This window comes from Strongylocentrotus purpuratus, unplaced genomic scaffold (genome assembly GCF_000002235.5).
Source record: "Strongylocentrotus purpuratus isolate Spur 01 unplaced genomic scaffold, Spur_5.0 spur5_scaffold_6, whole genome shotgun sequence".
Lineage (NCBI taxonomy): Eukaryota > Metazoa > Echinodermata > Echinoidea > Camarodonta > Strongylocentrotidae > Strongylocentrotus > Strongylocentrotus purpuratus.
Window position 1 is genome coordinate 61776217 of NW_022145612.1, and position 25707 is coordinate 61801923.

A 25707-nucleotide genomic window follows, 5' to 3' on the forward strand; every position below is an offset into this window, starting at 1 on the left:
TGAGTATAAGTTTTGACCCGTTTCTGTATTCTCATTGCTCATGTCCTTGTATGTATTCCATAATTGCATCTTGTACTTGTATTTATTTACATAGAATGTGCTGCTAAAGCTGCAAAGTAAACCATTTTTTTCTAAACTGTATATGAAATGTGGTTTTAAGGATGTGATTTTATGAGATATATTAAGTGCACTAAGAATAATTCTTACATGTACATATTTGAGCTCTGACACATGCATTTTTCTTGTGCTGAAAGATTTGCATCCTTATTTGAATGATAACCAATCATGGATTCTGTATCGAGTGACAATAAATAAGAAAAAATGGAAATCCGAAAGCCATGAATGTGATGGATGTTTATTTCATGTTGACTTCCTTGATGGTATTTTTAGGAACAAAAATAACAATATGCACAGTAGTTTTAGGTTTTTCAATATTTATGGATGGATATTAATTTGCATTTTCAAAATACAAGCAATTCACATTATATACCAAAAACTAGATGGAATTTTGACTGCGTGCAGTCGAAAATGATGCCTCCGCCATAGAGCAATTTAAACAAGTTTGGAGTTTAAATCTCCAGTGGTACTTGAGATATCATGATAACAATCTCAATGTATGGAATTTCATAAGTTGACCTCTGTGACCCTTGACTTTGACCTACGTGCTCCAAAATCTAATCAGATTGTCTTCCTATGGTGATACACACTATCATTAAGTTTGAAGTTTAAATCTCCAGTGGTTCTTGAGATATTATGATATGGTGATACATACTATCATTAAGTTTGAAGTGAAAATTCTCCAGTGGTTCTTGAGATATCGCGGTAACGATCTCAATGTATGGAATTTTATAAGTTGACCTCTGTGACCCTTGACCTTTGACCTACGTGCTCCAAAATCTAATCAGATTGTCTTCCTATGGTGATACACACTATCATTAAGTTTGAAGTTTAAATCTCCAGTGGTTCTTGAGATATTATAACAATCTCAATGTATGGAATTTCATAAGTTGACCTCTGTGACCCTTGACCTTTGACCTACGTGCTCCAAAATGTAATCAGATTGTTTTCCTATAGTGATACACACTATCACTAAGTTTGAAGTTTAAATCTCCAGTGGTTCTTGAGATATCATGATAATCTCAATGTATGGAATTTCATAAGTTGACCTCTGTGACCCTTGACCTTTGACATACGTGCTCCAAAATCTAATCAGATCGTCTTCCTATGGTGATACATACTATCCTTAAGTTTGAAGTTTAAATCTCAAATGGTTCTTGAGATATCGCGCTAACAAACTCAATACAAGGAATTTCATAAGTTGACCTCTGTACGCACTCCAAAATCTAATCAGATCGTCTTCCTATGGTGATAAATACTATTCCCGAGTCTTAAGTTTAAATTGTGATAACGGTCAAACGGGACGGACGTACGGACGGACAACCCGAAAACATGATGCCTCCGGCACCACCTTCGGTGGCGGAGGCATAAAAATTACATATGTAGGATTGGGAGAGATCAGAAATGACACTTGGGTAACTTGGCTCACACAACAAATGATTCTCATTTTAAGGTATTATCCTAAATATTGTTTTATACATTTTACAAGCCATGCATGCTTTCCTTCAATGAACATTTAAACTTGTCTTAGATTTTTAATGTTACTGTACTAGCTCAATAAAAGTATAAATTCACAATTGAAGCAACATTTGATATGTTCTGATCAATCAATTATTGCCTCTTATTTGAATTTGATGGAGGGGGGGGGGGGGGCTACAATATTTGCTGATGGATATCAGGGAATAATTTTCCTCAAATTTTTTGATTAGCAATTTCAGCCGATGGATAAATATTTCAAATGAAATTCTGTACATTTCTATGGAAGAAAACTGCTACACAAAAGATATTTTGTATAGCAGTCATGCAAAAATGCATAGCAAATTGCGATGCGATACCAGGAAAATTATTCCCTGGATATAATTGCATGTGATTACAGTTATCATGATATCTTTTCTGCCTGAGAATGTCAAGTTTGCTGGCAAGTAATAAAGCATTGATTCCAAAAAAACATCAAAGAATACCCCCTAAAATATTAACATGCACATACCAGTACCAATTAACTATTTTAGTGTACTTTGATATTCATTTTCAGCACATTGACTTGTTAATACATATAGTTCATACTTGTATTGGACATTTGAACCGTTCCATATGGTATATCTGGACAAAGAATGTTGAAAATGTACGAACTCAATCTGACCATAGGTTTTTATAGACAAAGTCAGTCCTTAGTGCTACATCAATTTTGAGAATGGAATAAATTTGCAAGATTTACGAGTACTATACATCCGTTTTACTCCCATCACTGGTAAATGTATTGGTGATCATGATTGTATTATTGGAAGTTCTTGAAGATGAAATCTTCTCAAAGAGGTAAACTATTTACTGTCAGGAATCATCTCCTTACACTTTAATGGTGTTCTTTCGTTCCATATTGATTCTGTTGCAGAATCAACTACAAACTATTTGCAATGTTGGAAATAATCCATCCACAGTTTCCATCTTGTTCAGTGCTGAGGTCACCATAGCCAGACAGGTACCACTACTGCAGCTACCCAGATCAGTAATGCTTCCTTTTAAATACTTCCATGCTGTCACAATAAGCCATCTGCTTTCCATGGCTTTATTTCCATTGACGTCCAACATAGGAAATGACCCAGCACAACAGAGCACAAACTCCGGTACTTAAATGTCTCAGAAGTGTAACAGTGATCGCTAAACTGCCGTAAATCTTGATGGTCAATAACTCGGGCTCCGTTCAGCTCCACTCAGCTCCGATTCTCCCGGTTTCCCCATCCCCTCTTGTGGTCTGTGAAAAAAACATCAGAATTTTAGAAATAGAATTCATGAAAATACACAACATTTTGGATTGTTTATTAGGACTCAAAGATAACTTACTCAATAGATATCACATTTCAGATATTGCTCCATCCAAGATAATTATCGATTTTATGAGTCTTGCTTGGCAACAATTGTTCTGGGGTCACTATGCTACTCAGTCCTAGAACCTTATTTCAACCCTCTAGCTTTTATCCTTTAATCCTCATGCATGCTAATGGTAACCCTAAACCTAAGCTAAAGCCCAAGTGTAAACCTAACTTTAATCAGACATCTTCAACAATATCAAGCCTGGAGCAAATATAACTGCAGCAAATCTTGGGTCACGTACATATAATCATCAGTGCTCTGACATTTGCTCCTGAAACGATTGCTCCACTAGACTTGAGTCTTCAAGAGATTATAGTGTACCAATAACCAAAACATACTTTGTTCTGTATGATGGAGAGTACAGGTCGCTTTACTACAATCGACATGACCTTAAACAATTACTTCTATACAGAAATATTGCAAGTTTAAATAGAGTCTTAATCAACAAAAAGGGACCTGTGATTAGACTATTTGACGCATCCTTACTTGCTTGCATAGAATACATCATGTACAAAACCCAAGTCCTACTTGGGGCCTGTGCAGGGGTAATATGTTATTCTATATTTTCTTCATACTCCTTATCTGTTAGCCCACAGAATGTTCTTATTCCTTTAGTTTCATTTTTAGTTACTTATGTACACAAATTGATTGATAGTGATTGGTAGATTTGAGCAATATCTCTGACTCACCATCTTTCCATTCGTCCCATTCTCTTTCCTGAGTGCTTCAGGATCATCTGTTTCTATTTCATTCTCTTTCCTGATTGCAATCGCTTCCACTTCTTCTTCCTCACTCATCTGAGGTTGAGCACTATAAAAAATGAACAGGAAAAAATGATTGAATAATGTTTTTTCTTTCCTCTAGTTCCATTAGTGTCCACTAATCATCTGTGAAACTATCTTTGAGTTCGCTGGAAGTACAGACACATGAAAACTCCAAATGATTACTTTGTCTATTTGTCAGTCGACTTCTCTCTCTTTACTGAATACCATTTTTAATAAATTCTTCTCTTTTTGCTTTCAACATGTAAGGATGCATTATTTACATTAATAAAGGAAAACGCTATGAAGCAAGTGATTCAAGTATTGTTGTCTCCACTTAGGTCTCTTTACTGATTTAAATTGTTTTACTCCTTCTATTTGACCATGATGGGCTCAAATTTTATTTTCTCTGTATTTTCTATTCTATTATAGCCTGAAATAGTGATAATTGTCTAGTAATATCCATTTTATTCAGAAACATTTCACTGGATGTTTGGACATCATGGTTATTTGGTCATTCACATACTTTTCAAGCAATCACGTATATGAATGAGGTTCAATACAACTTTTTGCATTATATAGCTATACTGCTATTTTTCACTTACTTTGAAACAAGTTGTCATTTACCTTCTCTCATTTCCTTCTTGTAGTTATATGTATAAGGTTAAGCAAAACTTATTCCATCATTAAACTGGTAAGTATTTCTTGTCCATTAAGAAATTCATTTTTACAAAATTATGAATAACAAATGATTATGTAGCTATCTTGCTCCTAAAACTTACTTTGAATTGAGTTGTATTTTCCCTTCTCTGAGCTCTTTCTGGTAGAACTCATCGAGCGTCATGGTGGGTAAGCTAGGGTAGCCAGCACCAAACACCTGAGCTTGGAGAGCATCCTTAGTTAGAATGAAAGGCTTCAGAGGCTGAGCAAGAAATTGGGATAAAAACATCATGTTATCTGATATCATTACAGAAGTATGATCTGTGTCATTGGTTGGTTATCTTAGACAAATAATCATGAATGCTTTATGTCTTCAAAACAATATTTGGGTAGTTACTAATTAGAGCTTGGTCAAGTGATATTCAATGAAGCACTTACCCAAGAGCAATACAGGGAAACGGTACACAAATCTGTCTATTAATAAATTGTTAGTGCCTCCCGGGAGTGATGTTTCTCATTAAAACCTAAATTAAAGAAAACTTATATAATGATATAGACAGCTTTCCTTGTTTGCACTCTTTATACATTTTTTCCTTCTAATGAAATTACCTTCCTCTGTTGTTGGGGAGGGGGCTCATTTCTCCTCATCTGTGCTCCCTCCTCACCAGGACGTTGATTCTCAGTTTTCTTCATCTTGGCCATATGCTGCAGGATCTCTAGCTCCTGCTGGACGCTGTTCAGCTGCTCCAAGGCTGTCGATACCCAACTCTTCAGCATCAAGTTAAAAAACTCTCTCTAAAAAGGAAGAACATTTAATGTACGATTTAAAATTATTGTGCATAACAAACTGTGTGTGCCTGCGATGAAGAACAGACATTGGCACACTTTCTGCTTTGTCCGCTCCTACCAGAACCATGTACTGAAAGGAATCAACTCTAAGGCCAGGTCCCAAATAATAGGAAATAGAAAAAGAAATAGGAAATCCAAGCCATGGCGATTTGCTTTGATACTAGATTTGCCCCTCCAAACCCAAGTGACAGAAATCGGTACTAAGTCTGAAGAATGTCAGCAATTTAAAAGACAGGATGATGGTTTTACAGTGAAAACTGTATCAGTATATAAAGACTACTCAAGGAATACAATATAAACGGTGGTCTTGATGTACAGGTAATTCAAATACGTGTTTGAAAAAACTTTCAGTTGGGTTTTCTATACAGGTAGTCACTACATTGTTTCTTACCTGTAAATCTTCCTCTCTGCTTGCTATCATATCCCAGTCACCTAAGGCAGTCAGCTTCTGTTTCAATTCCTTGGCTTCCTTATACCGTCGTATCTTGGCGTCTCTGTTACACTGCATGGCTGCAAGGTTAGGGCTACCTCCAGCTCTTGGCAAGGCTCCAGCCTGTGCTGACTCTTCAGGAGGGTCTTCTGGTATCTCCTGCAAAGACGCAAGACTAAACTGGTTATCATCAAGCCTGAAAATACTTGAGCTTACAGTAAATCAATTGGATGAAACTGATAATCACTTTACATTTTCCAATTGTCCATTGAGTAATTGTTGTGAATGTATGGGAAGTTGGTTATTAATTAGTTGTCTTGAGGTACATGCCCTGGGGGTGATCGTCTAGCAAGGGAGGGGGTGGTATTCTAGGGAATAGTTGTCCAGGATGGTGATTGACCAAGGGGTAGTTCTCCAAGAGGGATGTTGTGTCAGGAGTGGTTGTCCAGAAAGGGGGAGTCCGAGTAGGGGTTGTCATAGAAATTATAGTATGGAGGGGTTGGAGTGCAAGAAGTATAACTGAATGAGTTACTAGGTGTATTACAAGGTGTATGGGTCAGGGGTCAAACATAGAAAACAAAGCTTTTCATTAAAAAAATATTATACAAATTTCTGACATTTAATTTAATTCACTTCATGATATGAAATCTAATTAACTTGATTACTTTTACCTCTTTTGTGACACCATAGTCTCGACATCTTCTGATGTAATCTTTGAAATAGGTCTTGCCTTTCTGGACGATATTAAGTCTATCTTCCCCTTGAAGCTTCAGGGTAAGGTCACCAAGGAACGCTGGCAGCAGTAGGTACCTGGGGGGGGGGGTAACAAACAGTAGAATTCAATGGGATGGCTCCTTAGAAATAAGTCCCCCCTGTCCCATCTCACAGAAAAAGGAAAACCATACCCAGATGTTTAACTAATGCATTCCTCTCTCTTTCTCACTTTGTGGAGGAAATGGAAGAGGCCACTACAGTCATTTAGCCTTTTTTAATAGATATTTTGTTTATAAAATTGAGTTTCACTTTATATCTTTCTGATAAACTCAAATCCCCACATACCAACGAGCAAGTGCAACGTATAATATCAAAATTATTGTAATTTTAGTATACAGTATGATTGAAGTAATGATTCTAATAAGTTGACAGTCCTATGACAGCTTGAATTGGACCAAACAATAAGCTAAAGATACTATAGCTACAACCTGATCTCATAATAAGGAAAATGACAACTAGGATTTTTATTCTTGGTAACACACCAAACACCTTGGCTTGGGCATGTCCCAAGACAAAGATGATTTACCTGATGTGAGCAGTAGGGCATTCTTCAATCTCTTCATTGCGGCTGAAAAGGCTGAGTTCGTTGACCATGTGGGTCGCCTGTTCAAGTTGAGCAATTCCTTTATTAACTTTATTCTGTTGAGAGAGAGAGAGAGAGAGAGAGAGAGAGAGAGAGAGAGAGAGAGACTTAATAAATGAACTTCTTATTAGATATCGGATTTTGCTCAGACTTTTTTTGATTGGTTAGTCTGATTTTTCTGCTTCTATTGAAAGTAAGTTATTTTTGGAGTGGACTTGGGCTTTAAAGGTACTATGTCCCTTTTGCAGCCAACCTCAAATGCTGTAGAACTTTGCAGGAATTATGAATATGTCATGTATGTCCTATCTGTGAAATTTAAACATTAGCAGTGTCCTCATATTCAAATTATGCAACGAAACCTGCTTACTTGCTAGACTTCACTGTCAGACACTATTGAGTGACTGACTGGCTTTTTTTCTTCTTTGGTAATAACATACATGAAAAGAGTTGTAAAGGGTACATGAGCATTTGTCTACATCAATAACCCACTTGTTGTGATGGCCAAGATTAAACTGATTGAATCTTTGCGCAGCATAAAACGTATGACCATTCGGTACAATTGTCTGAAAATCAAGACTAGTACTTTTGGGCTCTATAGCCCTAAAGTCGATTTGACAACTAATAGTCATTATTTTCTCACTTGAAGACATTTTCAAGCCCCACCTTTTTTAGGGAAGTTCTAAATTAGTATTATCTTTCAAATGCAGTTGGAATTTAACTTTTTCATTTTTTTGGCCTGTAAATGGGACATAGTACCTTTAAACACAAGATTTGATTACAATATAAATGAAAGGATATGAGACTACAAACGAAAATGAAACGGTGACCAATAGATGTACAAAGTGATTAGATCTAGTACCAATCAAATGTTGGCTGTAAGTTAAGTCTTCACTGATAAACTTATTTGATTGTGGGCTTCACCATACATTCAAGGAAAGAACATTCCAACTCTGCTATCATGGTTCTAGACTCTACTTCGATTCGTCACTGGCAAATATGGAATAGACGTCCATGTATCAGACCTGAAGAGTGATCTAAAATGGCAACCGCTACAGAGTCAACATTTCGTGGCTCGACACTCGCTCTTCTTCAAATCCATCAAAGACCAAGTAGCCATACCCAGACCTGGATACATCACTCAACCCCAGAAGATACTCAAGGGACATCATAATCTCTCCTTCTCCAACATAAGATGCAAAACGGATATTTATCGGCTCACCTTCTTCCCAAGAACCATTCGGGCCCGGGATTCACTTTCCCCCAGCATCTTTGCCTGCGACTCAGTTGAAACCTTCAAAACCAGACTCTGGGAAGCTATCCAAAGGGGTAATATAATCATAGTCCCTCCCCACAACTGCAATGTGATGGGACTCAATTCAAAAATGTTCTAGACGCAACAAACACTCTATCTCGAACGATAACGTTCTTATTGGTCATCTATATATCCCTCTTGAGGATCAGGGGCGGTATCCTGAACCCTGTGTTATCTTTAATATTGTTGTATCTTTGAAGATAAGATAAAGTTGGTATTCTGAACATTGTTGTAACTTTTGTGTTATCTTTTGTTGTATCTTTTCTCTCATCTTATTGGCCACGCCTGCGCTCATACTTTGGTGCGCTTGTAATTGTGCGTATTATTAAAAAAGTGGCATTTAATCCTCATTTGCATATGCGCACGGGAGATAATATGTCGAGATAATTGGTATTCTGAAAGTTGTTGTATCTTTTATCTTATCTTATCTTGCATGGTATTTACAACAATATTTACAACAGGTAGGGGGTTAATGTATCTTTTGTGGTGATGTAGTGGCAGCAATATTTTTTGCCCAGAACCAACTTCGTGCCAATAGACGAGTTAGAAGAAGATTGTGTGTTGACCGGAAACATCACAGATGAGAACTTTCCAAGATATTACATGCTAGGATATGAAGATTTTAATGCTCTCATCTTAACCAATATAGTGTAAATAATAGCCTAATTGTATCTATTTGGACCTGTATAGTGTACAAGTATAATTTATCTAATTTCACTTTTAAGTATTATTTTAAGCATACAACCTTTTTAAATGATGAATTGTATTTTAATTTAACAATATACACATATCAATATATCATGTATTCCTTGTACCTGGTTTGCTCTCTCATCTGAGAATGAAGCTTTCAAAAACACATACCTAGAGCCTTATTTCTGGCTTTCATTACTCCTGATTCTTAGTTTTTACCTTATGGTATTTTTTCTTCCAACACTAGTTCTTCCTCTCTGACTCCCACCTTTTTTCTCTCCCTTCTTGATTATCTCTCTCCCTCTCTCAACCTGATCATCTATTAATCTATGTGCCTTTATACCATCTGATAATCCTAGCTATTTCGGTTTAAAATGTAAAAGAATATTAGTTGAATATTATTGCGTTACTAATTTTGTATGCAGTTATTATTTCGTGTAATGCTTTTTACAATGTTCATTATAATCTGTTTTTATGTCAAAGATTTGTAAAAAAATCGTGCAATTCAGCCTTTGGGCTGCAATGTGATTTTTGAATAAATAAACCATTATATATATATATATATATATATAGTGAAAGCGTGATTTGTCTTCATGATCCACATTCAACAGCACATAATGATGATGCGCGTAATAAGTGCTCAAATAACTAATTACGCCCAAGATTATTATGCGCTAGGCGCATCTTCAGATATGGCATAAAGTATTCCTATTGGTTGACCTACTTATCATGCTTATATAAAACAGATTTTGATTGGTAGGGTCCATAAAAATGGGTGTGTCATCAATGGTCAAAGATAAGATAGAGGCAGTCCTTCAAGAGATAACACAGGGATAAAACAATGTTGAGAATACCAACTTACAACGATATTAGCGCTGTGTTATCTCTGGAAGATACAACAAAAGATAACACAAAACTTACAACAATGTTCAGAATACCGCCCCAAGGACCAGGATCAAATAAACAGAATCAGAATCAGAATCTACTTCTACTTTTTCCTCCTCCTCCTCCTTCTTCTTCTCCTTCTTCCTCTTCTTTGTCTTTTGTGTCTTATTCTTCCTTTTCTTTTTCTCCTTCTTCTTCATTTTTATCTTCTTCTCCTTGACCTTAGCTTAAGTCCTTCTCCTTATCCTTCTTCTCCCCCTTCTCTTTCTTCTTCTTCTTCAGACTCAGAGTCAAATTCACCTTATTCTTCTGTTTTTCCAATCAAGTGACAGGAGCTGACAAAAGGCCGTCAACTAGACACCTAAAATTGTCTCTAATTTGAACTTCACTATGACAATTATTGTACCTAAAACAACAAGTTAAATTAGTTTGCAGCAACCAGCAGCACGTCTATACCAGAACCCAGAATTATACAGAGAACACAAACGAGAAAAGTAACGGATGGGACTGCATCATATTTAGGGCAAAACTAATCTCCTACACATTTTCCGACCAAACTTATGCCAATGGTATCAATATAACATGGATATACCCACCTGATATCCTTGACTATTAGTTGGTTCTGCTGAGTCCTCTAGTTCAACCTGGATTTTTCTAGCTTCTTCAAAAATTTCGGATAATTGCGGTGCATTGGAGCTGTCACTATCTGTGATGGAAGTCGCCATGTTTGAATATCGCCATCTCCGACTCGAGCTCGACTGACACAAAATATGAGGCCTATGGTGTTAATTTTCAACAGAAATTAAAGGAGGCGGAAAGAGAAGAAGAAGAGATAATTATAGACGAAGAGATAAAGCGGGGCGGCTGTGGAACTGGGGAAAGAGAGGGGGAAACATTCCAAGTGAGAGGGAGGCAAAATAAGTGCACACCCCCCCCCCCCCCCCCCTCACCCTAAATTTTCATTCACATAATATATGTGACACCTATACCCATCCGGATGCATCCCCGACACCATTATAGTGACGTGTGCTTCTTTGATGACTATATTATAGACTGGTGTCACAAAACTGCTGATATATATATTCCAATATTCAAATATGTTCCTTTACAAACGAATATAGAAGGGCGCGCAAGTACGGAAGTATATAGCGGTGGAGGGGGGGGGGGGTAGCTAGGCCGGAAGGGGGCTGCATCCCTCCACTTTCCTTCATTACAGTGATTCTCTCTCTTTCTCTCTCTCTCTCTCTCTCTCTCTCTGTCTTATTTCCCTGGGATTCTACCAGTTCAAATGGCTGGGTGACATATCATGTATATATATATATATATATATATATATATATATATATAGTTCAAATTTAAATGTTTATCTGTTTCTATTTCAAACTGTAGGCTACCTATTTATATTTGGATGGGATTTTCTGTTTGTTTGAAATTGTTATTTTCTAATTTCATTTTGTTTGTTGATGACTGATGTTGTTCAGTTTAGCAATTAAGAGTAAATGTAAGGGATGATATTCAAGTTTACAAGTAATTTTTATGACCATTGCTGCATACCACCCTTAAAAACGTAAAATAAACTTGACAAAAATTATATTCAACAAAAGAAAATGAAATCAGACACTTTTTCAGACATCGTCTCAAGGTATTGCACCAGGTGTGGCATTTTATTTAAATTTACGCACATAGACATACAGGTTACTCCAAGCAAAAGAAACAAATCTCCGGAATAATAGGCTGTATAAATGAAATCACTATATCTCTAAATGTACACATAGTTTCTTTGTTTTTTGTTTGTTTAAGAGCTACAAATGGCCTTGATACTTTACCCAATCATCAAAGCATAAAAACATCTTTTAAATAAAACAAAAGTTCTCTTAAATTTGTGTTAGGAATAGAGCATTGATTGAGCAAAAGATTTCACTCAAACATTATGACAGATTTTGCATGGCATTGTGATGTTCAAATTAATTGAAATGCCATGATAATATGCTACCAATTAAAGACAATAATAGTCAGTAATTGTGGCACATATAGCCTACTGATTTAAAAGAATTTTGTACACAGTATTAGCTTACATTATTTGCTACTTGCTTTTAGCAATATTTGATTTGATTTTTGACTTTCAGTTTGATTTAATTGAAGACTTTGCTAAATGGTTGCACATTAATGTTACCACTTTATGAGGGGAGGAATATTTGTGTTCAAGAATCTGAATGCCCTTCAAAATATCAAGATTAGAAAAGGTAAATAGAAAAAAACTAACGTTAGGTATTAACTAATACCATTAAAGGAACTCCCTCCCCCCCCCCCCCCCCCCCCCCGAGTATAGTCAACAGCACCTCCTTAGGGATCTTCACGCAGGGGGTGCAACAAATGAGACTTTGTTAAGCCTCTCCTGTTTTTTAGCCGTACATAGTATCAACTTGTAGTGAGATTTTTTTTACTTGCACTATTCATCTGGGCACTCGACAAGCACAAGTACGATAATACGCCAACGGCGGTCTGTACTTTACTGGAAGAAGAAGAAGAAGAAGAAGTTCATCCCAAAAAAATTAGCCAATCATATAAAAATATCTGTTTCAGTATGGAATTCTATCAGGTTCAACGAAAAGAAGTTGACCCAACGTGAAATATTTTGCAACCAATTCAATTTGTCGTAACAGCACTAGCACAATTTCCCCAAAATATCACATTAATACAAAACATAAATTTGAGGCACACTAAAATCAATTAAACAGTAAATATTGATTGTGTTTCATAAACAATCTGAGACTCATTTGACATGAGAATGCAACTTGAATAAACAATGTTCCATCTAAAAATAACCTAAATATACTATCAAAATATGTCACCACATAATGTTAACAAAACAGTGTCAACAAAGCTTGCAAACGGGATATGTGGTAAAAATTGAAAAAAAATAATAGCATATAAATGATATTGTGAAGTGTGACATATCCATTGTAATCAATACAGAAAATTTACACATAAAATATGCACTTAATTACACAGGCACTTTATGATTTCAAACATGTACAGAAAAAATGAAAGGAGAAGGGGAAAATAAGCCTTTAACAATATTAAGGAATGCCCCAAAAATTGTAGTTTAATGATAACTGAGAAGTGAGTCTTTTTACTATTCCCTCCTCCTCCTCCTCTCTCTCTCTCTCTCTCTCTCTCTCTCTCTCTCTCTCTCTCTCTCTCTCTCTCCCTCCCTCTCTCTCTCTATTCCCTATCTATCTATATCCCTATCTCTATTCTATATTCCTATCTCGATTCTATCTCTCTTTCCATGTTGAATAGTGAATGAACTAATCTAACAAAATGAAACATAAAACATGTAATAGGAAACAAAGTATATTAATAAGAAACTAGAACTGAGATATTTAAAGGCAATCAACACCAACTTTCAAAACATATCCAATATAACTTTTTCTGCATAAACTCTTGCAAAAATATAATCCACTTTGTGCTTACCGGTAAACAGAAATGGTGCATGAGATTTTCTCGTTACGACATGTTGCAACTTGCAAGTAAGAAAAACAGTAAAGAAAAGCCCACTGCATACTCTATGACCTGACTACGATCCGATTTTGAAAGAATATGCAATAGCATTTCATATAAATATTTAAACTTTAAAAATCTTAATGATCGTGGATCTGAATCATCATATGCTTCATAAAATCTAAAATCTAAGGGATTTCAAGCTTCTTTTGGGTAAGAAAAACCAAACTGGCTCAGAATCGTAGTGAAATCAGATCAGTATAGTGTGATTGTCTACAATTTGAAGCCTCGATCTTTAGCTTTAATTCTGACTAGGATCGAGGCTTAAATGCTTAAAATTCTGGTGGTTAGTACTTTTATCATCATTCAGAACCTAAATCGGGAAGATGTCTGCTTAGATATCCATATCTAATATTGCCATTTCTTTGAAATTTGGGTCGCAGGAGGATTGTGTAGTGAGTGTGCTGGGCATAAGAGATCAAGGTGGAAACTAATCTACCAATCTCTCTAATGTAATAATTATATAATGATCATATCAAAATATATACAATAGTGAATCATAAAATTAGTACCTGGTAAAAAGTCAAGTCTGTTTAGGGTGCCACAAAAAAATTGCCTGACCCGCAGCACTCACAAAACTAATGGCCAAAGTTGGAATTTCTAATTGTTGGGTGACCCAAAGCTGACAATTTTTTTGAGTATTGAAGAAAGAGTTTGTGATGTTTTTTGTTTGTAACAAACAATATCTACTAGGACAATCATGTACAACAAATTAATGTGGAACATTGTACATAGAATTTATAAGCTAGCTAGTGACAAGAACATGTGATAAGTGTGTGCATGGCCAGCCAAGTATAGGGACCTTAAACTGGCCAAAATCACCCAATATTTTTGCCCAGCATATGTAACAAAAGGCCTTTCCACTGAATTCCTTTGATTGGCCAAAGGTCAAATCTGATGACCTTTCCCATGTCACAGAACACATGGCGAATTTGCATTACTCTATTCTTCACATGGATGTTTATTATTATTTTTTAACAACATATTTCTTTATGCTTGTATCCTGAGAAAGGGTTACAAATATTACACACTTTCTCAACAGAATCATAATCAGTATTATCATCTAAACTATTTCATTTTAATAAATATTTCATTTTCTTGAACATGTGGCTGCTCAACCTCATACCATTACCACACTGGTTTAAATTAAATAAATTACAATAATTTTGGTCAAACTTAAAATTTGACTAGCCATCCTAGTGATGACAATCTCTTTTATAAACAACTGAATACAAAAGTACAGCATCACCCAAACTGTAAGGCCCCTTGGTAATTACATGCTAAAAGATAATATGGAATGCACAAGTAATTAACCTGAAACAGATCAATCTGGATTTTAAATTACCATATCTTAATTCTTGATAAATAACAGATTACGTGTTTCTTACCACATTGCAGGAGTATTTTCCTTCCAAAAAGGAAGGTTTTGAAAAAAGGGAGAAAAGTTTGAAAAGAGCTTACAAATCACTGGCCCAGAAAATGAAAGTTGCAATTCATATCAATTTGACACAAATGCCTTGAGAGCTTTTATAAGTTTTGAATATGGCACAATACACTTTTTCACACAGAAGATTACAAGTCAATACACTAACATATGACTTTTATAAAAACATTTGATCACTTTGCATTGAGTTGCTTTGCATACATTTTCATTGGTAACAGATAGGTATGAAATAATGTTCAATTCCAAAGATTTATTGCCACCAACATCACAAACATCAATATCAAAGGATGTGTTTCATGATCGCCACTTGCACAAGTCATTTGCAAATGATGGTATGCATTCTGTAAGTTTCTTTCTTTATACAATCCTATATTTATTTTTGATTTAACTATGCAATTGCATCATTCATCTATGTATCATGTCTGAAATACTCTCTTTTTTCATATTTGTTGAAACTGATAGCATATATATCCACCAATAGATTTTACATTTGGCCATTATGGAACATCAAACATTGCAAAACACATTTTTTTTGTAAATTTTGTCCACTTCAAACAGGGGCATCAATTGGTTCAATAAACAAGTACGGTACATAGCATAATAATCTTACATCAATATCTTTGCAATTATGTTCTTTCTTTCTTTTCTTTCTTCAAATCTGTCATTCAGTCACTTTTCCTCTCACTTTTAGTAAGACCCATCTCTTGTTATTCATACAGCTTAATTTGTACTTTCCATATGTCACGAAATGTGTACTTTCATGTAATGTATTGACTCTACATCGGTATGTAGAACCAACTATTCATCACTAAACAACAACACAGTTTCCTTGATATGATACAGCTTTAAATACATGGGCTTTTATCATCCCAATTCAATTCCAGTATGAACTCCTGAATCCAATAAACCCTACACAAGGACTGCAGTCATGTTCACTAAAGGACCACATTCTAACTTCCCTTGTTCATCTCAACCGTAGACCTGTATTAAACTCTAGGGTGGCCGTGGGTTTCAATGTGAGCTAATACAGACCTTTAATAGAGGCTTTGTACAAAAGCACAGAATACCAGATCAAAGTTGAAGCAATGCTCTGGACTTAGCAAATGCCCGAATATCTCCTGTGTTTAATGATGATTGTCTTCTGCTTAACACTCCTAAATATCCAGAATGGAAGTTGTTTTGAATGGGGAAACATCGTGATAGTCCCCAAATTTATGTGCTCCTTATGTATCCTTCAATATATCTTTTCAAGATTCACGATATCATTCTAAAAGTGTTTGTAAATGGGGAAGATGTAAAGTCTTGTTGATGCATTCACCTTGCGCTTTGACAGCTCTGACAGATTGATAATTGTTAAAGAAGGATAATACACACATTTTTCAATGCAAGCATCTCACTTGGTTGTAGCAGGGCTAATAGTTGTTGTTTATTTGATGATTACTTGAACATATAATAAAATTGGTTGTAAAGGGACTAGTCAAGTCAAACCTGTCTATTAAGGCCACACAAAATGACCACTATAGACAGGTGGCCTTTTATATACAGGTGGCCACTAAGACAGGTTTGACTGTAATTACATCTTTAAAGGAGGATCAATTCTGATGATGCAAACAGAGGTTTGTTGCTAGAAGTGATTGTAGTCACATCTAACTGAAGAATCCATTTTGACAATACTTGTTTCAGGTGGTTGTAGAATGGCTTTTTTTGACATCAAACTTGATAACACTACCAAAGTTGAGGGGGTTGTAAAAGGGCTAGTAGTCACATCTTTAAGGATCAATAATGCCTTCAGGATATAGGGTGGTTGGTGAAATGTGAGTAGTTACATCTTGTCGAAGCATTCTTTGGTGTTTGTCCATACTGTGATGCCCTGGATGATAAGGGGAAATACAGATTAATTATAACAAATTAGAGAGATGGACTGATGATATCAAGAAAGTGTCTGGACAAGGAATGAAAGGTGCAACACAAATGGCAGGTGAAAGAGTTGGATGGCGTGCTCTCGTGAAGACCACAGCAGCGCTTTACAGCGCCACCTGAAGTTGATGATGATGATGATGATGGTATGATCAATATCAACATTAACATATTAGAAGGGTCAGATTATTTCTAAAAAGAGTAAAGAGGGGTACATTACAGTAATATGATTCTGTGACTGGCCTCAGCAAATATTCTGAATGACCACTACAAGATTCAACTAACATACAAGCATTCATTTGCTCAATTCAACATAAAATCTGGTCTTCATGACCCAACTAGTTCAGCATCACTGTTTTCACCGATATGGAACAAAATACGGACACAGCTTGTACAACCAGAACTAAATTTCATCATCAAACTTGTGTAAACTTGACTGATCTTACCCTCTTAGCCATCTTGATCTGTAGTACAGCATAGCTGATGAAGATCTCCTTCAAATCTCGACTCTTCTGTCTCTTGAATCTATCCACCTCTTTCAATGCATTATCAGTGAAGTCTCTGATGATGAAATGGGAGAGAGAGAGAGAGAGAGAAATGAAGGTTACAATACTCCTCTCACCTGTTGACTTCTGAATGATTTTATTCCCATAGACTTAATACAGGGAGCAACCAGTTCCCATAGTCAATGGGCTAACATAGAAGTGTACCCATTTATAGGCAAATCTGAAAATCGGAACAGTAGTAAAACTGAAACTAGAAACTAGAAAATTAACCCTTTCCATACCATGAATGCCTTTCTTGCCGGAGAATCTGAATGCATAAATTGTTCCTTCTTTATTCCCCAATCATTTTGTCCCCATATATAATAATAATAAGAATAATAATAATAATATGGTACATTTATATAGCACATTATATAACACATTTCAATGTGCTTAACATCCATAACTTTGCTCACTCTCAAGAACATGGGCCAATAAACTCAAGTACTTACAGTATATTTTGCTTGGATCTCTCTACAGCATCTTCAGCATCTGTGATCTGGTCAGAGATGAGATTGGCCTTAGACTCTTTGGTCTCGGCATTCTCTTGACCAAACAGCTTTGAGGTCATCCCTCGGAATGAAAACACCTTCTGAGGTGCTTTCCCCTGTTTAGCACAAAATTGAAGAAAGAATTAACTTTTCTAATGTAATAAGCCCTTTTAATCAGTGGCAGATTCATGACTTTTTGGCCATGTGTGGAAGAGGGGGCACAATACTGAAAATTCTTTGACAAGCGGGCAAGCTTAACATGGTTCAAACAATTCAAACTCACAATGGACAGATCTGACAGTAACATATTTCTTTAGGCAAAAAAGACATCACAGCTTATATAAAATAGTGGTTAATAAGCTATGTATGTAAGAATAAAGTCACACAAGTTTAACATTGAAAATTAATTCCACTACAGGCTTTAAGATCTATGGGCTCAGGATATCATTACTACCCCTGTGTTTCATATATCTGGCCAATGACAATGCATCACCATTTTCCCCTCTACTTTTAGCAATGTTTACCATCTGTAAAGAGTCTTGCCAAACTGAGTCTAGGAAATTAGATTATTCTACAAGGAGAGCATGCACAGTTTTAACCACCATTTCATGTCAACAAGCCCAGCAGTGAAGAGTCTTTCAAGGATTGTTTCAATCTGCACATCCTCTACTTATCCTCTACTGACAGTGATGAATTTCTTTTCTTTTCGCTTCCTTGAAACATGGCAGACGGATGCTGTAAACAAAATCTGCATTGCAAACTCTAAAATAGTCTGTTAATCAATAACAAGTGCAACAAAGACCATTTAGTGTATGTATGTATTTATCTATGTGCTACATGACAGAAAATGTGAACTGCACAATGCTCACATCATTTCATTTCATCCCAGCATTTTCTTTAGGTGGTTTACTTTATCATGCATGAACAAGGCATATAAAGTAATTGCAGGCATCACAAGAAAGAAGAAAATGTTAATATCTTTTGGAAAAAAGCAACACCCAAACGGCTATTAGCTTGGGATATTTAAAGGGGGGGGGGGGGGGGGGCTAATTAACCATATTTTAGCAGGTGTACAATCAAAATGTATACCAATGATATCAGGCATCACCACTATTACGATAGTGTTTATTTTCTGTTGGCACTCAGTAGTATTGTCCGGTTATCTATGAATAGTGTTGAATAATTCAATGCAAAACTAATTTTTCAGAAACAAGCTTCTTCTGTTTTCAATTATTTAAAAAATGATGGACGTTTTCCTTAATTTGGGAGGGGTCTATTGTTGAATGCCCAAGGGTAGAGTTTAGCTGCGCAGATGGCAAACAAAGACTTTGAATTGACCCTTTTTGATCTTGCCCATGCCTTCCTTCCTCTCAGCAAGCATTTATTCTAAATTTCCCTTGGGGGCGGCCGGGACATCAAAGATGACACTTACTTGGCAATCAACATGGATGTATCTAACTATGCTCATGTGGACATCCATCTAGGAGTTCTACTTGTGGATGAGAGAGGAAGATTCAATTTGCTCCTTCATATCACTTTTGACATCCGTCTAAGGTCTTCTTTTTGTTGTTTTTTGTTCAGTAGTTTATTAGGGATGTAGAATTTTGAAGAGCTTGCACACAAACCATACGATTTATTGATACAGTTTGGTGTTGGGGGATGAAGTTCCCTTCATAAATGCTGGCCTTAACAATGTGAAAATACAAACATAACTTCTTTTTTTTCTCTTTCTCCAAACATAATAACTCATTGTGAGTCTGTTTTCTCTCCTAGTCTCCACTTCTTTTGTACATGTGTCTGTCTGTCTGTCTGGTCTTTCCTGCTTTGATATGCCCCTCTATATCTCTGTATTCGTTGTTTTGTCGTTGTTTTTGTTTGTCATCTGTAGTGCTTTGTTCATCTTCTCATCTTTTTCAGTAATTTGTTAAATCTCTCTCTCTCCATATGTTCCTCTAAAATGTTTGTCTACCATACTCTAGGTTTTGCTCCCTCTCCCCTCCACTTCCCTTCCCCTTCCCCACTCTCTCTCTATCTCTCTCTCTATCTCTCTCTCTCTCAAGTACTGTACATATCACAGCAAGCTTTGTGCTTCTAATTCTTACAGTTAGTTGGTCTTTCTGTAGCTTCTTGGAGCTCAACAAATCCTCACATCTCTCCAGCTCAAACTGCATAATCTCTTGTTTCCTACACACTGCCCTGAAAACAGAACAAACAAGACAAAAGAGTAAACAAATTGATGATAAACATTGAATTGGGTTATCACAAATAATTGATGAGGGTCAAAATTGTGAGGTTTTGAAAGTGAATGATGAAGACCATTGTAAGCAGTAGGTCCTTTGAAAATAATACGAAGCAGCAAAGTTTTTCTTCATGTGAAATAAATGATAATGTATCAATGATAATGGATTTTCAGGGGTTCAACCTCAAACAAATGCCAGTTAATTTTGAGAAATAAAATGATACATTAATACACCATGCCAAAAGAAATTGCACAGTGTACAACTACTGGTAAGTCAAATATTGTCTCCTTTTGTAAAACCTTGAATTTTATATCTCATTTAGCACATGAATATTTGGTATACAAAATACAGCATGAAAGATAATCATATATAATATTAACCTTTTTTTAAATGTTAAACTCTGCGTTTTCTTGTTTTTGGTGCATAAATGCATCACTTTTCATCTGCTATTTATCCATTGATTGAAAACTGGGAATAGTTTTGTGTCACCTTAAATGTTAAATATCTTAGCTGAAACAGGTGCTTACTTTAGTGAGTCAGCAAAATAGATGTATTCTTTGAGTTGGTCGGCTATCTGCTCCTCTTCAGCCATATAGTCATCGATATAATCTTTGTACCTGAAACATAATTACAAACAAAATAACAGTTATTAAAAAGATGATTATTTGCTAAGAGCACAACTCATAGCTACCTATCACCTTATCAATCAGACCTTCGGGGGAGGGGTGAAGATCATTGAGCTGAATTTCTTTGGCAGAATAACAAATGAATTACTCATGACAGGTGCACACAAACTAGGCCTTCCAAGACTGGCCACTCCTACATCCAATTGAGTTGCTTATCAAAATGAATAGTGTAGTAGCATGTACAGAAAAATGTGTCTCGACGCAAAAGGCATAATTGTTGGTGATATGGGTAAATTAAAGTTGTCCTTTGAAATATCTGAATGGACAATTTTGATATTAGTTAGGCTAACCAAGGTCATTAAAGGTACTTTACCAGCTCCATGTCTTAATGATATGATTCTACAAGTACCTCTATGCAATGAAATCATAATTTTTCACAACCAGGCATTTTGAGTACTGGATGCATCATCGAAAGCTCCCTTACTGACCTACTGACTGTAACAATGTACCAGTAGAATAATAAAGAGAGTCTTTTTTCATCAGCCAATATCACACAACGTATCAAGATTAAAATAAACTATGTTACTTCGTCTGTTTGGAGCCAAAAGGGAGTTAACTCAATTACAGAGTAATGTAATGATTCTAGTTCCCTGTATATTTCTAGATTTGATATTCATGAATGCGTAATCATAATTTATGCAAATTAACCTATGCATTTTCAAATATCATAAAAATAATGTAACCTCATAAATTTGAGATGAAGGAAACATTTATTCAATACATTTTCAACATTCTTCGCAAGTCTACAGACAAATATGAAGATTTTTCTGTAAAATGCATAAAATTAGCATTTTGCATAATTAATTAGGCTATAACGACAAAAATTGCATATTAGGAAAAAGATAATTATACCATCTTGTTCCTTACGTAAATATCTACAAACATGCAAATTTTCGCGTTCATCGGACTTTCGACGGCCGAGATCATAGGGGGGGGGGCCTCCCAGGCCCCCCCCCCCCCCAGTCACGAGGTGCTCAAAATAGCCCAGTACAGTAAGGGTTAACCCTACGTTAACTGGGGGGGGTCAATTTGACCCCCCCCTGTAGAAATTTCGCGACTACTCCGAAACCGCGGCAGATATAAAATTTTCCTTTCATGACTTTTTTCTTTCAAGTCTTACGCATCTTTTAAAACAATTTTTTCGAAAATCGGACGTATAGTTACGGAGTCACGTGACATTTTGTTGTTGCATGTCAGCCCGAAAATCGCTAATTTTTGTGATTTGTGTACAAAACATATGGAAATGTCATTTTTCCTAAAAAGAGATAAAACATTGGTTATTTAGTCTTGTTTAAAGTTTGGTTGTTTGTTTTGGGGTCAAAATAGTTGAATTGTAGTAATAAATGAAATAAAACAACAAAAACAATAAAATACATTAGTTGAAAAAACAATGAAATACATAAGAAATTATCAAAACAAGAGATAACACAAGGAATAACCTGGCTTTTCTAATTTTTTATGTTGTATTATTATTCCAAATGGTCTAACAAATATATGTAGTGAAAAAGAATGCTCAAATAGCAATAATGTATGATTTATGGGCAAAAATGTGAATTTTATGACCTTATTTGCATAAATTACCATAAATATGTAAATGAGTGAATTTTTCAAAAAATTGAAATTACCATAGTATTCTATACACTTCACTTGACATGTATGTAAATTTTCGCGGCGATCGGTCGTCAAACGGCCGAGATCTTAAGGGGGGGTCAAATTGACCCCCCCCCCCCCCCAGTAAAAACCTGGTCTGAAATAGCCCAGTTAAAATAGGGTTAATGCCCTTATAGCTCCAAACAGATGAGATCCTATGTTGTAATCCAGTGATTTTTTTTTCTTCTCCCTATCAGCCAATCAAAAGCAAGTTACTAGAAGATTTTGCTGTTGATTGGATACTCACCAGTCCTTGGAGATCTATATGTGACAGTACTAGGGTCCATACATTTATTTAGAGAGTATTCCTGAGTAGGACCATTCTATTATGTTACTACTTACACATCCATATGATGTCCAGCACTCTGTAGGCCATCTCCCATCTCTTGTTCGATACCACTCCACTCACTGAAGACACGCCCATAGTTACCATGGATCTTATGTAGTCCATATAGTCTGTCTGATAGTCTCTGGATAAGGGATTGCAAATATAGCAATGAATATTAATAGATATGCATATTCATTTGAAGCATTTAAAACTCAATTTCTTCCAATGATAATTTTACTTGATATCTCCAAATTGTCACAAATATCAGAACACACCAGTTTATGGTTACATCGGTGCGCATGCGCAGACAGGCTGACCTCGGGTCATTGCCTTTGAAACAAAGCCAATGACCTGAGGTCAGTGGTATTTATGCGTAAATTAAGATTGCGCCTATGCAAATGATGATGTGCGCGCACAACGCAGCGCGCAGGCAGTGATGTCATCATAATTTGCATGGGCGCAATCTTAATTTACGCATAAATCCTTGTTTACTCGCCAATTAAAATGGCGCCCCTAACCACGGTAAACTGGTGTATTCATCCTTGTTTCCCTACAAATGCCACTTCTTACTCTGATTTTTAAATTGCCAACACTATCCTTTAGAAACACAATACAATTCTGCATTATGCCAATTTTTACAAAATTTCACATTCTAAGTCATATAATTTCTGGTGATTTTATTATAAGAGTTAATTATATACCGGTAAGCATGACTATATCCTGGCCTAAAAGGGTTTTGTGCCAGGAAAGGGAGGGAGGAGGTAGTTGTTGTACATAAGTATCTGTCTTGGGGGAAGGGTAGCCTTTTTTAGTGGGTGAGGGGTAATATTCCCCAAGGGTAAGTTTTCTAGGGGTGACATTCTAGGGGGTAGGTTCATGTACATATAATTATTATATACTTACAGATCTAATTTTCAGTATCGATGTGACATTGTTCTGCAGTTCAGTGGCATAGTTCTTGAGTTCTTCAAATTGTCTGAAAATTAAGCATTGCAAGTGACACATCATTACAAAACTATTATTTGTAAATGTAGATCCTCATCATTATATACAAACAATAATTAATATAATATACAATAAAATAGTCTAATGTGAGAGTGATAACCAAAATAGAGAATAGAACAAGGCAATATGGTTAAATGGTAATATGCAACAAAATTGCATAATTATACCTCTCTTTTGCTTATTACACCAGAATGCATTTTGTCATATATAAATTGTTAGAACAACAAAAAAGGGAAGCTGGAAATAACATTTAAATGCTTTTGAAGGCCAAAGATAAGATCATCTCCATTTATTAATGGACTTGGCATAGAGCAATCGTTCATTGGGGTAATAAAGGTCAACTATAATTTCTTTCATTTCTTTGTCTGTCCTACATCCTTTCTCTCCTAATCTCAGTAAAGTATTAAATGTCAAATTATCATAGAGTTTGGTGATTCAAGAGACTGAGCACATAAAATCAAGCAATGGAGAAAACGTCCATAAGAAGAAGGTAGAACAAAAATCGGATATGGCCTCCATATTGAACTTCTTGTGACAGTGTAAAAAAAAAAAAATTAAAGGGACAAAACAGATACTGTACAAGAAAATGTTTGAAGAATTTCCTTTTCCTGTGAAATCACATTTAAACTACCAATCCACTGTTTCTTCCTTCCTTCCTTTTGGACTTTTACCATGAACATCTCACTATCTTAGTATTTTACTCCTTTGTTATATTCACTAAAATTCAGAAGATGAAGTGAGATTGGATCCTTTGTGATTCAATACATTTTCTTGGATCAGTACATGGCATCACAGTATTAATATTCAATACCTTTCCCACATAAAGTTCTTGAGGTCATTTTGGGAATGAAGTTCAGTATATTTAATACTATATGTCTAATTGGACTGGCTCACTCTTTGGGCAAATGTAGTACTAGTAGGGAACAATACTGTCACGTATGATGGATGGCATATTGGTTTTATTACCTGTTTGGCTTCTTGAGTCGGAATGAGGCACTCAGGCTTTTGAGGCGTGAATCTTGCTGTTAAACAAAAGAAAGAAAATAAATGCAGAAAACTAATAATCTCAGGATGTATAAATTCATTACAAGTATGAGTACTTACAGTGAAGCTCCACTTTGAAAAGTCATTGCAAATAGTTGTCATCAGTGTTGTAATTATCATAAGCTATGGTATAGTTTTGGTTAGCCCAATATACACAAATTGTGAAAACTTGCTGAAAACCATGAATATTGCAAACATGAATATGTACACTTAGGGCAATGTTAGAGGTAGACGGTCTGGAGATAGCCCAGCAATGCATTGTTAACTTGCTTTAATATTACACAGCAATCACACATTTTCATTCAAAATCATTTGACAGATGCTTGGTGATGATTGTGTTGGATTCTTTTAGAATTTTTTTTAATTTTTTTTTTACTGGTGACAAGAACTCAAGATTATCTTTAATCCGACTGAAATCAGATGCACAATTAGAGAATACCCATCACTAAGCCCCTTCTTACTGTACCTTGATTTGGAAGCCAGTGGAATGGACCCTCTCCTTCCAGCCCTCTGCATCCTGCAGGAAACCATGGAACAGCTCATCCTGACATAGCAATGGGTGGGCAGCCACTCTCTGCAGAAACCCCTCTAGAGCAACACGACGACGCTCCACGAAGTCAGCATCAAAGTTATCCACAGTGGCCAGCTGCTGCCACATTGCCATCATCTGTGGAGGATCAGAGGGGTTACCATGGCAAATTAATTTCCTTGTTATATTGTCTTCACTGCACAACATCATATCATCTATGGAACTGTAGAAATTCAATCAGTTACTTATAAGATATAAAAAAACAGTAAAAACCTTTTCTTTGTGTACGTATCCTCAGTCTTATACTAAAGTGCTGTGATACCATTATTTTCTGC

At 35.9% G+C, this 25707-nt stretch overlaps 2 protein-coding genes across 4 annotated transcripts in view; both read right to left on the minus strand.

Annotated features, from left to right (window-relative positions):
* Positions 1 to 1975: 1975 nt before the first annotated feature.
* LOC580592 (immunoglobulin-binding protein 1) lies at positions 1976 to 10703 on the minus strand. The gene is given in 9 exon segments (XM_780643.5): positions 1976 to 2866; positions 3675 to 3701; positions 3704 to 3795; positions 4529 to 4668; positions 5016 to 5201; positions 5647 to 5844; positions 6357 to 6495; positions 6986 to 7098; positions 10526 to 10703. Coding segments are annotated over 9 exon segments (1065 nt in total). The 5' UTR covers positions 10655 to 10703; the 3' UTR covers positions 1976 to 2825.
* Positions 10704 to 11566: 863 nt separating this feature from the next.
* LOC580653 (sorting nexin-4) overlaps positions 11567 to 25707 on the minus strand; it is a 29177-nt gene continuing 15036 nt past the window's right edge. For all 3 annotated transcript variants that reach the window (XM_031000388.1, XM_031000390.1, XM_031000389.1), the window contains 9 exons: positions 25310 to 25510; positions 24766 to 24821; positions 23698 to 23770; positions 22809 to 22936; positions 20658 to 20747; positions 19993 to 20086; positions 17852 to 18006; positions 17301 to 17415; positions 11567 to 16807 (listed from right to left, as the gene is read on the minus strand). In XM_031000388.1, coding sequence (XP_030856248.1) covers positions 16760 to 16807; positions 17301 to 17415; positions 17852 to 18006; positions 19993 to 20086; positions 20658 to 20747; positions 22809 to 22936; positions 23698 to 23770; positions 24766 to 24821; positions 25310 to 25510 — 960 coding nt within the window. In that variant the 3' untranslated portion in view covers positions 11567 to 16759. The remainder of the gene's footprint in view (positions 16808 to 17300; positions 17416 to 17851; positions 18007 to 19992; positions 20087 to 20657; positions 20748 to 22808; positions 22937 to 23697; positions 23771 to 24765; positions 24822 to 25309; positions 25511 to 25707) is intronic.